Source organism: Cottoperca gobio, chromosome 11 (genome assembly GCF_900634415.1).
Source record: "Cottoperca gobio chromosome 11, fCotGob3.1, whole genome shotgun sequence".
NCBI classification, from domain to species: domain Eukaryota; kingdom Metazoa; phylum Chordata; class Actinopteri; order Perciformes; family Bovichtidae; genus Cottoperca; species Cottoperca gobio.
The window spans coordinates 11,167,418-11,184,492 of record NC_041365.1 but is presented as its reverse complement, the minus strand read 5'-3'; the positions used below and the strand labels follow the sequence as shown (position 1 = coordinate 11,184,492).

Sequence of the window (17,075 nt, the reverse complement as noted above, 5' to 3'; positions counted from 1 at the left end):
TCAATCAGGCTGAAAGAGAGTTTGTGCCTGTGAATGTGAAACGTCCCACTACAAGTATTTCATCTAATGTAAATATTTTAGTTTTGTATTATAGCTGTGACAATAGATGCCTGTCATGTCAACACTTCCACTTCCTGTCAGAGTCTCACATGGGCTGGGTATCATTGTGCATTTTTCAGTAACTAAATGAGTTACATTAATATAACCCTTATGAAGCAGGGGATATATTCTGTGATTTTTAAATGAATAAATAAAATACTCTATATAATAAATGAATAAACGGAAGCATTTTTACACACACACACACACTTTACATATTTACTGGTGAAAACTTTATTGAACTTAACACCGACTTCCTAAAAGAGGACATAACAGATGACGAATGAAATTAAAAAGGATCCAAATTTTTCAATACATTTGTCCAGGGATCAATTACATGCACATCTGAGCCAGTTCCTACATTAGCACTAAGCACATAGCCCTACTGTTGTCCCACAAACACAGAAAACACTTCTCAAATATTGATTAAACGTTCATAAATGTGTTTCATTAAAGGATTCAACTGTTGAAATTAAGCTTTCTTCCAATCCCTTTGGTCTAAAAACTTTAAAAAATAAAAAGCTCCTCTGTGCAAACAGCAGAGAACGTTTAACACAAATTCATTCAACACTTCATGTGTAAACCCTTTGACATTCATTCTCTGCCGTATAAACAGCCGTCAGACTGCAAGCAGTGTAAACTTTTCTTCTTAATCTTGCAGAAGCAAATTAAATCCAAGACCTCTTGTCCAATCTAAGATATTCATAATATTAAAGGCACGTAAGCAGTAGCTGGCAAACTAAATCTCTGAAAACCAAAGTAACTGAAATCGTCACAAATTCGACATTCAACGTGTATGGCCTCGGACAAAGTCTCGTTAAAAAGAAGGAAAAGAGCTGCAGTGTACTGACAGAATAAATAAACACGAAACACTCCAAAGCTTCTTTAAATGACTGAAAAATGAGAACCAACAATCACAATCTGTCGACTTTTAACTTCACATCTACCTAGAGGGAAAACGTCATGATCAAATGTGACTAGAATCAAACACTGAAACCAAAAAAACACCAATCATTATTCTTTCTCAAACACTGGAAAGCAGTTTCTGCAATACTTGACGGAGTTTGCTTTGTGTCTTATGCCTGGCTCGTTCAACTTAAAATTGAAAAACTAAATGCAGCAGCTTCCTCATTTTGCCATTATCTTGAAATGTTACTGTATCACTTGTGTGCATGTCAGTTAACATAAACCTGCTAACAAAATAAGAGGACAATGAAAAATATATACGGGATGGTTGCCAATCTCATTTACGGCACAATAACTCGAACTAACTTTTGACTCTGAAAGCTCTGGGATATCCAGTATATGTCGATCATGTGTTGGAGGTCCCCATGGCTACATTACAAGAACTACTAAAGAGCACTAATGGTCTAAAAAAAAAAACACAATAGAGAAAATAGACTTTGCTGTAAATGTGAATGTTTTTTAAAAGTGCTAAAGTGGTTTAGCAGTCATAAATTTAGCTACGGCTATCACTTTGTCATATTGCTTTTTGTTTTTTTAAGCAGCTCACAAACCGGTTCCTGGTTGTTCAGCACATCTGCTGTCAACTGACAGTTGGGAGTTGCAGGATGAAAAGTCAAAAGCAGAAAAGAAACGCTCAGGGCTCTCAAACTGCACTCTGTTTGCTCTTATTTACTTAAGAGCTGCTGACACAAAACTGGTCTGACCTGATCTGATTCTTATCACTGAAAGAACCGGGATCTCATCCTCTGGGATTGGACAGCTACACCTGATTTGAGGCAAATACTATCTGCAAAGAATTCTCAGCATTTGTTTAAACCTGCTCGGAGAAGTGGCGGGTTGTTTTCGCCCAGTCCAATGACAGAGAAGTATTCAACACGTCTTTCTGTAACTGACAGACTTATACAACACTATATGAATTGTAAGAGTATCTTTAACCATTGCAATGGTGCTCAACAGAATTGTTTTTTTTTTGTTGCAAATACCATCTCATTAAAGCCCAGTTTTTTTTGTGTGATCTGAATATAATCCGTTTGAATTTACATGATGAACTGCGACATGCACTACGTATTGAGAAAACACTATACAGCAGAGGAAAATCCACACAACACATTACTGAAGGACTTTGCATTAGGAGGCATGACCTGACAGAGGTAGGTAACAACAACTAAGTCCAAAATGACAACAAGTCTAGCTTATAATTAAAGACTCAGAGGGACACATTTATGAGAGGCACGACCACTCTGTACCAGAAGCTACTACAATTACAGCTCTGAAGAGGAGAATGTAGGCAAGAAATGTCCTATAAAACCATCCACTTGTGCTGTATCTTAGCGTTGTATTTCACTCCTTTTCCCCCTCTTTGTCTATTTAAGCTGTGGCGGCAAACTTCCACAGGGCTTCTCGTTCGAACTCCTCCATCTCCTCCTCCAGGGAGTCGTCGTTCTTCTGCCCACCGCCCTCCAAAACGTCCACCATGTCCTCCAGAATGTCTGCCACGTCCTCAGCAAAGTCACTGAAGAGAACCCTGTCGTGGATAAACCCGCCGTCCTCAAAGAACTCTGCGGTCAGCTTCCTGATCTTGTCTTTGCTCTCAGGTGAGGATCCTTCGAGCTTGCTCAGGTATCCCTCCAGTAGCTCCTCAAACTCGGGCAGCTCCACTGGGTAGAGCCCTTGCTTGCTGGCGCAGTCCTCCACAGAGCTGCAGCCCAGCTGGGGGCGGACGTTGCGTCTGAGCTTCTGCTCCTGGTCTCTCCAGAAGTCGCTGTGCTTGTACTGATGAGGCTGACGGGGCTGGTGGTGCTGATGCTGGTGCTGATGATGGTTGTGGGAGTTCTTACCTGGCCCGCCGTGCCACGGTTTCTCCTTCCTCCTATCCTCTCTGTCCATCCTGCGCTCGTCCTTCTTCCCCTCCCACTCGTCCTGGTGTTTCCTCCACGCCTCTTTGTGAGAGTTTTGCTTCTGAGACTTCCACTCCTTGTCCTTCTTCTCGTCTTTGTCTCTCCAGCCTCCCTCTTTGCTATGCTTCCACTCTTTCTTTTCGTCTTTCTTCCAGCTGTCTCGCTCGTTGTTTTTGCCCTTGTTCCCTTTCCATTTGGACTCCTGTGGCTTCTTCTTACCCCACCTCTCAACTTGTTCAGAAAGCCTCTTCTGGATCTCCTCCAAACTATCCCTCACTCGTTTTCTGTCGCCTCCATTTTTCTTCATCCCTTGCAGTCTCTTCTTGCTCTCCTCTAGAAGAACTTTCTGCCTCTGGAGTTCTTCCTTCAGCCTTCCTCCCTCATTTGTGTCCTTCTTCATCTCAGGTCCAGCTGCTTTGTGGCTACTCTGATCATCTTTGTCACGAGGCTGAGGGGCTGAGCTTGAGGTAGTGGGGGGCCTTTCCTGATCAGCTGTGAACGATTGAGGATATGAAAGTTATAATGGGTTTGATAGTTAATTATATCAGAAAGGTCAAATGATTAGCCCTCTGAGGAATCCATTCGTATATCATAGTAGATTTATATCAAAATAGATCAGATTTGATTCAATATCATCTGATCTGATTCACTTTATGTTTGCCACATCATACCTGTGAGCTGGCTCAGTTCGGTCACCCTGGACCTCAGACTCTCCAGCTCTTTCTTCAGCTCAGGCAGAGATGACAGGTCCTCCTTCAGCTTTATGTTTTCTTTTTCCAGATCTGCTTCACCCTTTTCATCACCGCTTGCTGCTACGGCCTTCAGTGCTGAGTCGAGTTCTTCTTTCTGAGACTAAGAAATAAAGAAATATAGCGACGTAGTCAAAGCCAGGTTCTGCACAACTTCGACAATAATCACAAACATATTTATTGAAAAATATGCAGTCTATATATTGCATTAAAACAACATCATTAGCATTAATATAAGCTGTATTCTGACCTGTAGTTGAGCCTCTAGCTGAGAAATTTGCTGGTTTTCCTGAGTCAGTTTATCCAATAGCTCTTTCATATCCTGTGGATCATTGCTAAGCCAGTCCTGGAGTGAAAATCATTGGCAAAAGAACAAAACACATATTTTTAAATAATCCTATCTTTAGCATGTGTCTTTTAAGTTTTAAGACTCAAGTTCTCTTTAAATACTATAGTATAGACACATACTGGACAACATATAACACTGAGATTGAGTAAGTGACGTGAGAGGCGTTAGAAACACACCTGGATTTGTTCTACATCACTCAGTTCAGAGGCGTCAAAGTCACCTGTCAGGTACGAAAACAAAACATTGTTTACAAAAGTCACAGACACAGACAGACACTTTTATTGACACACAGCTGCAAAGCTGTCTTACAGCCTCATAAAATACTTTTGTTGTGAAGTGCATTCTATGAGCTCAGACAACACTTGTCAGTTACTAGGTTTACTGCTTTGGGGGAGGATGTTAATGCGCAATGTAGACAGTACACACTGAAATGTGTACATAAATTAGATAAATAACATAAGCGTTTAGTTTCTTTAATAAAAGAGCACCTGTTCAATGTGAAAAGTGAGTTGTGAATATAACAAAAACTAATATAGAAATGAAAGAAAGTATGATATCTTTTTTGCCTACTCAAGCAAAATGCCATCAATAGTTAAATTTCCCCTCAAGTTAAGCAACATAAACATCCAGTGAGTCCTTCCAAACAGTGATGAAGGGTGTTATTGTACAACTCAGAATGCATGTTATTTGCCATTTTCTGCTGCGACTGCATGAAGTGTCAGACCAGATAAGTGCTTGGACAAGCTATTGAGCGTTAGCCAGCTAGCACAGAAGCTTACACTGCTGTCTTATCTTTAGTACTGGACATACCATGATTCAGGTCAGAGAGGAAACCTGTTCAAATAATATAACATAATAGTACAAGATATAAAAACAGACTGCTGATAATAAAGGTGCTTATTATTATTATTATTATTATTATTATTATTATTAGTAAATACTGGCATTGTCAAATAAGCAAATAGTGTAATAGTTTTTGACAATATTGACAATAAATCATACAACTTGCAAACCTCTGATGTAACAGTTGCACATTTTAGATATAAGCAACATTTTTATGTAATAACGATTATAAACATGATTTCCGTCTTACTGTTAATGATAGTAACTGTGAGCAAAAGTAGTACCTCTAACTGTATCAGAATATGAAAAGCAGAAGCAAGCTAGCAGGCGTTGTTATATGTTGGAGGAACTCACCTGAGAGGAAGAGGGAACCTAAGAAGAGCAGGATCAGAGAACCCACAATGCATTTGTTCAAGGATAACAATGGCTTTTCCTCCTTCTTCTTAGCCAGCTTGAACTCCACTTCCTCTTCCTCATCATCCTCATCTGATGTTCTTGGTCTTAGCGCCTCGAAGGAGGGAACATTCCTCCTCCTCAATCCGTCATCAAAGCTGCTGGATGGTTCTACGATAACAAGAGGGAAAAAGAAGACATTCACATAAAACACATTTTATAATATATTCTTGAGCAAGATGATGACAACATGACTAAAGTTGAACCACATGTTTTTAAATATGGACCCAGAGTCCAACAAATCATCTCGACATCTGTGGCTACAAAAGTGTCAGAACCAAAATCCTAATTATCTACTGGCAGACTGCCTCACACAAAATACCAAAATGTAAGCGTATACACGGAGTGTAAAACACAACAGTGTGTAAAACACAACAGTGTGTAAAACACAACAGTGTGTGAAAAAATGCTGCTCGTGGAAATGGATGACATTTTGATATTACCACACAGCATATCTGAGGCCGTGTCATATTCCAAGAAATCCAAAGAACAACTACACAACGGACACAGATTGAGAAGAGTTGATGAGGTGTGATCTGACATGTGAAATGAATATTTGTTGCACTTCTTCTGTTCTATTGCATTTGGCTTTTGTCCAGCTAGTAGCAAAGTGTGAAGATGTGGTGATGTCGGCTTGGCCACACTTTGATGCAGAAGAATATATCTCAACAGCACCGGGCCAAACCGTACAGTACAGTATAAGGAACATGGCTGAAGGCCTGAAGAGTTGAATGTATTACAATTCTTCAAAAGAAAAAAACAATAATTAAATGATATTTAATTATTTATTTTTTAAATGTAATCCTCACTTTATTAGGTGATACTGAAGGACTACCTCTAACTTCTCTCTGTTTTATCATGCATGCATCACTATAACTATTCCTGATCTATCCCATACCTTCTTCTTCTACTTCCTCTTCTCTCTCATACTGGGTCTCAGATGGATCAAACTCCACAGCTGCCGCCTCTTCCTCCTCCACCTCCTCCTCCCACTCTACTGAACCAACAGTCTCTGGTGCAGGACTATCATTGATGGGGCTTTCTGTCACCAGTCTCTCTGGGACTGGGACTTGGCTTGGCGGCTCTGTGCTCTCTGGAACGAGGCTGATGTCATCTTCAACAGGAGATGGAGGATCAGTGGCTGTAAGGGTCTCTGTGGGGATGCTGACCTCAGGTTCAGCAGTGAAGACAGGACTCTCCCTGGCAGGAATCAGCCTGATATCAGCAGGCGAGTCAGGCACTTCTTCTGTAGAGGAAGTGATCTCAGTCAGGGGGGCAGCGGCACAGAAATCGTCAGGCTCAGCTGTCAGGAGTTCAGCAGCAGGAATATCGAGTGGAGCCCTCAGATCAATGTTGGTGACAAAGGGTGTGGCTCCTAGGTGCTCGTTGTCACTGGGGGAGCTGGTTACAATGTCATGGATGACCGGAGGCTGGCTCTCCAGGTCGAGGTCTGGAGGATCAAGAAGGTTGGGTGGGAGAGGACTCATCCGGGTTGGACTAGATGGGATGGGACTTTCGCTGGGGTCTGGAGAGGTCTCTTGACACACCTAGAAATAAAGGGCCGCAGGGAAAACATCTGAATTGACCTTCATTGCAATCAAGGAGTTATTTTGAGCTGACGTGCGACAATTTAGTTTTTCAGCGCATTCATTTCCCCCTCAGTCTGTATTGTTAAAAGCACTTCTCTTTCATTTAATGACTTCCTATGCTATCCAGAGTGACATTTTTAAGAGAACAGGGGTCAACTTCTTAAATTGTATTGGGCGTAGGCATCAGCATAGTAAGACTGAGGCACTTTTCCAGTCATCTTACTGAAAACACAACATCTGATGTGACTAAAAGCATCATACACATTTCACCTCATGCGTTTCTTAAACATGGTGCAAAATACTAATTGTAGAAAGAGCTGCTTGTATCTGAGGTACTGGCAAGAAAGGATAAAGTTGATGTTATAGATCTGAAAAGTATTCTGTCAAATTCTACTGCACCTATGCTTGAAATTAATATCGTCACATTGTCTATGTGTGGGCCATAAGTAAGTACATGGATATTCAGGTACTATAAGTATTAACTCAGTAAGACAGTAACACAGTAAGAACTCAATTTAGAAATTAGACACAATAATATAATACCAATAGCTGGTTATAACAGTGTAAATATGCTGTAGGAGGATTTTGACGTTGCTTAATTGTTTAATTAATGACTTATGATCAGATTTTTGCAGTTTATTGTGTACCAACCTGATGGCCTTCTTCAGACAGCACAGTTTCTACTGGAATGTCACTTAAAGCAGCTCCTGAAACAACATTCACACAATGTCAAAATAAATATATGAAATGTTAAAAATGCAGAACAAATGGAATTATTTTAACAGAGGTATTAAACAATGTTGTTCTCACACCTAATACCCCTGTACAAACCTTTTCAGGACAGTTGTTGTCACAACCCAAGCCCATAGCTATATATTTTGACTTGTCAATACCTGTCAAGTCCTCAGAGAGACTCGGGACGTCACCCAGGCTCTCAGTGCCGTCATCTACTGGCCCGACATTCTCAACAGCAGCTTCCTGTGGAGTCAGAAGATCCAGGGAGATCAAGCTTCCTCCATAGTTTCTCCCCTATAATACTCTCCTTGGTAACACTGCCCTCGACATTTATATCACACCCTATACAGGCATGTATGCACATGTATACAAGCTTGGGCTGGGAAACATATCGATATTTCTTGTCTTTAACCTGCCATTGTTATTGAACCGTGGGATTTTTTAAACTTGCAACAATAAAGTAGATGCTGAAATGGATCTCTCCGTTAATGATTTCTGAAATACTTGTAAACAGCAGCTACAAATTACAGTTAGACTTACATTTTACATCCATTATCCTCAAACGGGATTGTTATAAACACTTCTAACCCTTTCATGCATACAGGTCACTACAGTGGACAGCTATTCAAAAGCTGTTTTCTTGTATATGCATGGGTTTTGATGGTATAGTTGCACATCAGCCACTAAAGTGAAGGCTATTGTATCATCCCATACACTGCTACTCAGTGGCAAGCTGTTGTAAGTGCAAGATCAATTTCTCAAAACCAAGATGGCAGACAGACAGCCAAAAACGTGCAGTCACTCATCAAGATCTTGCCAATCCCTCTATGGAAAGTGACCCTTGTAGTTATAAAAAAATTGGTGACATCAAGTAACAACTAAGGAATCATAGAATTCATAAATTGTCAAAGTATTGATTTTATATTTGGGAGGAAATTACAATTATTCATCTGTCCACTAAATTGGATGTCATGCATCACTGGCTATATTTCAAACTACAATACTGCTATTGTTGTTCTTGAAAAAACTTCATCTGCAGGAACTGTTTTGGCAGTAATTCCATTTATTTATGTTATTAGAATGCAATTTGAAGTTTTTGCATTTCTTTCTATATTGCATGCAGTGTGTGGCTTTGTGCCCTGCGTGCTTTGCAATTATCATAGAAGATATTCTTCTCTAATGAAGGATCTTGTTATTAGTGTCACACTCCCCTCAGTTCTTAAGAGTTCACTGTGAGTATCTTTGTATTAGTGTCCTACTCCCCTCAGTTCTTAAGAGTTCAATATACACTGAGCAAAAATATAAACGCAACAGAGCTGATACCAAAGATCTAAGACTTTTTCTCAAATATTGTTTATAATAATAATATTTTATAATCTGTGTTAGTGAGCACTTCTCCTTTGCTGATATAACCCATCCACCTCACAGGTGTGGCATATCAAGATGCTGATTAGACAGCATGATTATTGCGCAGGTGTGTCTTAGACTGGTCACAATAAAAGGCCATTCTAACATGTGCAGATACTCCAATGCAAACAAAAGTGTTGCATTTATATTTTTGGTCAGTCTAAGAACAGTTACTTTAACAGAGACTCTAATGGACAGTCTAACTTTAGGCCAGTGGTGTGTGTGTGTAGGCTGCTCTTTCCATGTGCTCTATACAGGAGAGTGAACTAGAGAGTATTCCTAAATGGTGTTTTGGATATGTATGGACATTTTCTTCATATATATATATATATACATATATAATTTTATAGTTTTCACATCAATATATATCATTTTATTAATTTGTTTATTAAATACATATTTCTTCAGTTGAACACATAAATGCATGCTGTCCACCTGAGTGGTAATCTCTTTGAAAAAACTGGATAAAAAAAAAAACTAAAATTCAAATCTTGCTTTTTATGCCTAAAGAGCAATTAAAAAAAATCCTGACTGAGGGGGTCATAATTCATGCATGAAAGGGCTAAACATATATTGTGAAATATAATCAGCTGCCATATTTAGTCTACTCTCATTGATATAAATGTATTGCACAAAATATGACCTAAATAAAATGCAACAGCACCACATACTGCAGGCTGTAGGCTATAACCTTCATAAAGATATGATTTATTGCAGGGTTGTTGTATTAGATTCGTTTTTTAGTTGCCTGTACCTAACAAACTTGCAATTGTTTATACAGTATAGTGATAACTGCCATGCACAACTACATGCACATAGAGTTAAAACACATTTGCCACAAGTGTATCATCATGGGAAGCCTAGGGGTGCAAGTACAGACATGCCATATTTTAAATTAACTTGTATTCATGAGCAAGGAAAATAACTATCCTCCAAATTATATCCAGGCCCACAGCTTCAAAATGCAGTTTCCTGAGCTGGTTCTCTGTCATACCTCGGGGGAGAGGAGGGTCCAGCTGTTGGTCGAGGAGCTACTGCTGCCTGTGCTGTTGCTGTTGCTGTTGTCAGACATCGCCCTCTTCAGGCTCAATGTGGCACAGCACGGTGCAGACTCAGCTTTATGATTTTCTGCAGACGACGACAGAAACAACGTGTCTTGTTTAACATGCCTGATGCGTACACTACATGTAATAATCTGACTGTATCATGTCTATTAGTATTGATAAAGGTACGATAATAGTCCACAGTATAGGTATGCACAGAAATACACATAAAATGACAAACTTTGTCTCATGTTCTGCAATATTTTAATGGTGATAATGTAAATAGTAGGCTAAGAGGACACACTTGTGCAATTACGTTACAGTTTGGGACCTAATTCACCGCACACACGGGATGAAGACCAGATTGTCGTTGATACAAGTTATGTAATGATGTGTTGGCATCCATAATATAATGCTGCGCAGTTTAAAAAACAGGGGTTTAGTCAGAAGAAAAAGGAATCTCGTGATTGTTTTCATCACCGCTGCTATTTCCAGCTAACCATTCATTCAGATCCATCCATCCGGTCAATCTGTGTGGCAGTTAAATAACCAAAAATGGTCAAACCCAAGACACGAGCAGTTCATGGATCCAGACACAAGCAAACAACGGTTAATACTCACGTGCCGACAACACTATGTGCGCTTAAGCTTCTGTTAAGCACATATAAGAAACAACATTAAGGGCATGTGGGTGTTGTTGCAACCAAATTCAGGATTCACTCATAATGGTAAACAAAGGATGGTAGGTTGAATATTCCCACTCCCACTCTTCCGCGTTGGTTCTCACTCAGTCAGGCCCCGCTATTCGCAAGCGCTTCAAACACCTGCTCGACTCTATCAAATTAAACACAAAGAAGACATTTTATTTACCCAATTTGATTACACCTCAGTCGCTCGCTGTTTTTCCCTTCAAAACGTTTTGTTTTTTAGTATGAACAACGCTCCTCTCTTCACGTGAACTTGGGAACTTTGGGAATTCCAAACTGCGTCACGTCGGCCAAGACGCCTTTCGTCCAATAGGATTTCAGCAGAGGCTGAAAAGCTCCCGCCCCTGAACCAAGGCTGGACCAATCAGATAGAAGTGTCGTGTCAGGAAAACGACACACAGACCAACGTGATTGACGCTCGCAGGTGAAAGTGGCAGGTGATAGACGCTGATCCTTTTTAATAATACAACTTCATGTGTGAACCTAACCCTCATGATGCATGCGTGTACACATATATATATAGCCTATATATACAGAAGGGGGAGGCTCGCAGGACCAGCCGCACACTGACACGTCTGCAGAGCTATATTTGAACTGCGGGACTTACCAGAGTGGACAACCTCTTTACTCCGGTTGCTCCAGTGTGGACATATATTTCATCATCTGTCTTATTTTTCTATAAAAATAGAGTCTGTAAACTGTTTTGTCTACACTGGAGTAAGAAGTATATTCCGATATTTTAGTAGCAATACTAGGCTACATTGTGGAAATACTCAATTGACAAGTAAAAGTCTTGCATTCAAAAGTGTACTTAAGTAAAAGTAATAAAGTATTAGTACCAAAACCTGAAGTACAAGAAGTAAAAGTACTCATTATGCAGAATGGCCCATTTCAGAATAATATGTGTAATGCCATTTGACTATAATTAGGGATGCATTAACGCATCCATCACTTTAATGTTTCAATGTCTTTATTTACTACTAGGTAACTTAACCTATAATAATAATAAATCATAATGTATTAGTTGTTTTATATATTTTTTAATAATAACCTTAATTTGCAAACTAAATCGTAATTTAATATATCAAACGAGTGGTTTAAAAAGTACAATATTTGCAGTGGTGAAAGAAAGACACAGATAATTTACTTAAGAAAAAGAATGGTAATAATACCACAGTAAAATAAAAAATAAAAATATGGCCTCTATTGTGTATTATTACTAAGGCATTTTAAGTAGAAGGTGGTCATATGTTGTATTTGACATCCGTAGAGAATCTGCAAATTAACTAGTAACTGTCAAACAAATGTAGTTGAATAAAAAGTAAAATATTTCCTTGTGAAATGTAGTGAAGTACAAGTATAAAGTACCATAAAAAACAAGTCGAAGTGTATTCAGTACCTAAGTTGAGTAAACATACTTTCCACCATTGTTAGGCCATAGTTAGCCATAGATCATCAGTAACACGTGTAAACATTAAATTTAATTTGTATTCCTTCCCTTTGTGATGTCATTAGTCACAGACTCTGTCAACATAAATTAACATTTTAATTTGAGTTATGAAAAATGCATTTAGATAGCTCGTAATAAATACATATAAATATATAAATAATAAATCTCATATTTGTAAAGGACAAAATGCATGAATGCAAAAAGGCCATACACTTCTATTTCAACACATGCAGAAGTATTTGGAATCTGCTTTCTATGCCGAACCTGTAAGGTACGTTAAAAGGTAATGTATTCATAATTAGCCTTTTTATGTTGCTATCCTGAGGAACAGTTTACCAACATTTTGAGGGTGACTTTGAAATTAAATTCACAGTGGTCATTCATCAGGAAGTCTAACTGTAGCTGCTCTGAATTGTTTGTTTCTTTGTTTTTTTGCCCAGGACAGATCACATTTCAGTTTCCACCTCAATGTTGATGTGCCAGAGTTAGCTAATGAGCTCATTTTAATATGTAGTCCTTGCGCAGGTTATTTACAAATGAGTGGCCTAATGTTATCAATACAATGATTCAGCAAGCACTACAGTACTACATAATACAGTACATACATACATTATATTACATTACATTGGACCGGAAGACATGTGGGATGAGCCAAATGTCTGACATGAATTTATAAATAGCTTGCATATATTAAAGTGTGTCATGTTTGAATTGTTTCTGAAAGTGATGTGTACTATTTTTGTTTCTACTCTGCTGTCCAATTAGGAGACCCTGTAGCGCCTACGATAATTTCCTGCGACAGACAGAACAGACCAATGGCCAGAGAGCTATGCGGCTGGATTGACCAATGGCATGAGACGAGGTGTATTTGAACGGTGAAAAGCGGGCTAGCAAACATTCGAGAGGGAAACAAAGAGGGGTGAACGTCTTACTACTGTTGGAAGCGAAAAACTGGAATAATTTACTTTTTTTCGGGTCAGGATACTTTGGCAATCATATAAGGTAACTTTGAAGCCACATTGATTGCGTAGACACAATAGCAGAAACATCTAGTTTGTAGAAGTTGTCAAAGATGTTTTTACTTGGCTAACTTCAGCGAGGTTAGCTTAATTGTTAGCCCCACTCTGTTAGCTTAGCGATGCGAACATGCTGTCACGTTATTCACTCAAATATGTGTCATTTGCCTTATTTCTGATTTTGAGTGTTGACCAATCTTGAAAATCTCTCCTCCAGGTCCCCGTCATGTCTCACAAACAGATCTACTACTCTGATAAATATGACGATGAAAAATACGAGTACAGGTGGGCATGGCTCATGTTTATCCAACATTCAATATAACTTTGTCAGCGTGTCAACGTTATTCTATAATCATTTTAGCAAGGTGGCATTGCACAGAAGCAATCGTCAGTTATGTTACAAGTTACGTCATAATCATTTTTATCTGCAGCATTAATTTTCTGTTAATATCCTTCCTCGTTTTCTAAAGGCATGTAATGCTACCCAAAGACATTGCAAAGCGTGTACCCAAGACCCATTTGATGTCGGAGACCGAGTGGAGGAACCTGGGGGTCCAGCAGAGCCAAGGATGGGTGCATTACATGATCCATCAGCCAGGTATATTTTATTTTGTGTCTAGGGATTATTCATTGTTAACTGATCTAAAAATATACCCGCAGTAACCAAAGCAGCCATAAATATCGCATTCTGTTGAATATTGTTTTCTTGGTCCTAATCTATTATCATGTCAATAACTGACAAGATAAACCAGATTGGCCCACTGGATGTAAAATAAACTGAAAGCTGTAGCTGTAGACTTTCAAATATCTTTAACAAGTACAGTGCCCTTTTTTTTAACAGCTTCTGTGCCAGACAATATTTGACTGCAGGGTACACTAACTTTATAAACAACGGCTCTATTTTGTGGTTGTCATGTGCTACGTCTGTATTTACACAAATGTGTCCCCCCCCCCCAAGCTGAAACTGACCAGGCACATGACACAACATTGATGACTGATATGTTGCTAATTTGCATTTAACTAAACTGGTCCACTGTAGTTGAGTTTAGTTGATTGGAATTTGAAGCCCCCTTTTTTCTTGTATTTTGTAGCCCCTCTTTGCTTTAGCTAGTAAATATGTCAATAAGGGGACCACATCGCCTTGATGTCTGTCAGGCAGTAGATGACGGATGCAAAGTCTGAAGTGGGGGTTTGATGTTAAAGTTGACCTTTTTTGAAGAGGTGGTCCAGATTAGTGGCAAACGTTTCAATAGATTTGGTGGCCATAAGCATATGGACGGCGAGTGTAAAAACCCAGCCACACCCTTCATTCAAAAATAATGAAATACAAGTCACAAGAGTCAAGTTTCACTAAAAGGAATCAAAGCACCACAATAAGTATCATGATCAATGCTTATATATTGTGTACCTCCATTCTTTCCTCCTATAGAGCCACACATCTTGCTGTTCCGGCGCCCTCTGCCCAGCCAAAAGTCATAAGGGACAGAATCTCTGGGTCCTTGGAAAATCAGTCCTACTTGCCACAGATCGACTTATCAAAATAGGGATCATGCTGTCAAGATTACCAAGCTCTTGTGTGGTAGGTGATTTGGGCTGATCATGTTGGACCTGGAGAAGGACTATCACATTTATGAACAGTGGTTGTGGAATGGAGTATGCGTTGAAGGAAAAAATAAATCACCACCCTCCTCTTGGGGAAAAGACTTCATGTGTTAACAGCGACACGCCGTCTGCCAGAAAACCTTCAACTCAGCTTACAGTCTTTTTGACTTAACCTATCTGTCCAACTTGCTGAGCCTGCTTGGATATTCCAGCCTTTTAGAACATGAATTGTCATAAAATGTGGGAAGTGAAACCGGTTCAAACATTTGAGTGATTCTTACAGAGTGTATTCTGGGTCAAGCTCGGGTCAGAACACAAGCCAGACAGAATAGTTTGACCCTAAATGAAGTTTGACTCTGAAAACATCCAAGTGTGGTTTTATATGACATGTTGCTGCTTGGTTTAAATGACACTGTAAATTGGCATTTAACACTTTATGTCATGTGCATGAACAGCCGCATCTATAAGAGTCACTTAGAAACTAGTTTTGATCCCTTTTTTCCATAAGAGCATATTATATTAGTTTTGGCCTACTTTTATAAAACATCTTTGATGGCTCTGCTTGTACCAGTGAGCTGCTCAGTATTTGAGTGTTGCGCTTTCTGAAATAAATAAACTTTTAAATCTTAGTGTGGGCTTTGGCAGCATTTAGGGTTTACAACTACTGTACGATTACACAGAGCCACTTAATACATGACAATGGATGTGAGAGGAGAAGAAAACAAATAGTGGCTGTTGGCAGACACTACCCTTAAAATGCTCTTATAGAATACATCCGGATCATTGAATGAAATGTTGGAAAACCAATTGCATTTATTTTGAATTGTGGTATTGACCTCTAATGCATATGGCACTTGTTTTCACCGTCATACTCGTTCTGAATACTTGCACCCACTCTGCCATGTTTGTATTTACCTTCTATCCCCTTTTTACTACCACATACGGAGCCGCTTAGCTGTCACCGAGGCTAAGACTTTGCCTTAAACAATTGTTCTTTGAACATGTGCCTTTTTGTAAGGTTTGCTTTTGTTCAGTTCTTTTTGACAGAATTAGTTTTTATAATTACATGTGTAGGTAAAGAGCTATTCTACCCTTCAGAATTATTAAAAGAATGCAATCAAATGAAGTTGATGCATTTAGTCTTTGATGAAACAACTAATATGAAATCTGTGTTGGATGACATCTCTGTATGCTTGTTTGGTAATCTTGAACATAACACTACAGTATTGGATTACTATAGATCGAAGACTGAAATGATAAAACCCAATTATGCAAACATCATGTGGCTGCATCAGAATGGGAATATTCACATAACTGTTTGACAATTTTCACTCTATATTCACGTTTGTCACATTAACAAAAACAAGTTTTTCATCATGTAGTGTTGGTGCAAACACAAATTCACCAGACAGCAGCATGACGTTCTTAAATACACCTTTGCTCCTCATATGTTTCCTATTTCTGTCAACTGTAAAATAAAAGTAAAATGACACAAAAAATTGCAAGTAGGAAATGTGACTTGCATGTTGGAATCACCCCTTACGGTCCTGTCCTTCCTCACAGCCTGTTTCCTAAAGCAAACTGATCACACTAACATCACATGCCAGCTGATGTGTTTATCATTATTTATTCACTGCAAATGTATATATGATATATTAATGATCTGAAGGAGTCTCGCTCACATGGGCACAGAAAACTCAATCGGGCAATTTATCCAATTCCTTAAAATGCTTTTGCAACATCGCTTTGTACTAACTATAGAGCACTTTGCTTTTCAAATAGAGTGCTATGTGTAACCTCCAGTACTTGCTGATTCTGTATGTGTCTATCTTTACAACACAAAATATTGGCGTTCATACAGCTTTTTAATTTTTTTGACACTGACCTACTGTCCTGAAAGATACCTGACAGGACTAGCAATTAATTCACGGCTTTATTACAACTCGACATGTGTGTTACTGGAGTGAATCTGAGCCCAAACTGCTGTAAAATTGTCATGTGTACTATAATCAGGTGTTGGGGCTCATCACCTTACCTACTGTGGAGTAATGTAATGAGCCCTGCTGGGATAAAGCTGTGATCTGATAATATGCAGGGATAGTTGCCAGACAGCGCACTTCATGAATGTGTAATGTTATAGTACACAGTTGGTGTTCATCCAGTGGCACA

General features: G+C 39.1%; 2 protein-coding genes across 4 annotated transcripts; one reads left to right on the top strand and one right to left on the bottom strand.

The window, feature by feature from the left end:
• Nucleotides 1-309: 309 nt before the first annotated feature.
• pbxip1a (pre-B-cell leukemia homeobox interacting protein 1a) lies at nucleotides 310-11,121 on the bottom strand. 3 transcript variants are annotated; one of them, XM_029443297.1, is made up of 11 exons: nucleotides 11,002-11,121; nucleotides 10,083-10,216; nucleotides 7,840-7,924; nucleotides 7,598-7,653; nucleotides 6,256-6,904; nucleotides 5,259-5,468; nucleotides 4,872-4,895; nucleotides 4,238-4,281; nucleotides 3,963-4,058; nucleotides 3,635-3,815; nucleotides 310-3,455 (listed from the first exon to the last, which is right to left on the bottom strand). In XM_029443297.1, the coding sequence occupies exons 2-11, from the start codon at nucleotides 10,158-10,160 to the stop codon at nucleotides 2,434-2,436; spliced, it is 2,445 nt and encodes an 814-aa protein (XP_029299157.1). In that variant the 5' UTR covers nucleotides 10,161-10,216; nucleotides 11,002-11,121; the 3' UTR covers nucleotides 310-2,433. The 3 variants fall into 3 exon arrangements, with proteins under 3 accessions (XP_029299157.1, XP_029299158.1, XP_029299159.1); XM_029443298.1 differs by lacking the exon at nucleotides 11,002-11,121 and adding an exon at nucleotides 10,753-10,954; XM_029443299.1 differs by lacking the exon at nucleotides 4,872-4,895.
• A 2,012-nt stretch (nucleotides 11,122-13,133) lies between these two features.
• Nucleotides 13,134-16,535, top strand: cks1b (CDC28 protein kinase regulatory subunit 1B). The gene is made up of 4 exons (XM_029443855.1): nucleotides 13,134-13,290; nucleotides 13,522-13,589; nucleotides 13,775-13,902; nucleotides 14,734-16,535. Exons 2-4 carry the CDS (start codon nucleotides 13,531-13,533, stop codon nucleotides 14,781-14,783), a joined length of 237 nt encoding a protein of 78 aa, XP_029299715.1. The 5' UTR covers nucleotides 13,134-13,290; nucleotides 13,522-13,530; the 3' UTR covers nucleotides 14,784-16,535.
• The last annotated feature ends 540 nt before the right edge of the window (nucleotides 16,536-17,075 follow it).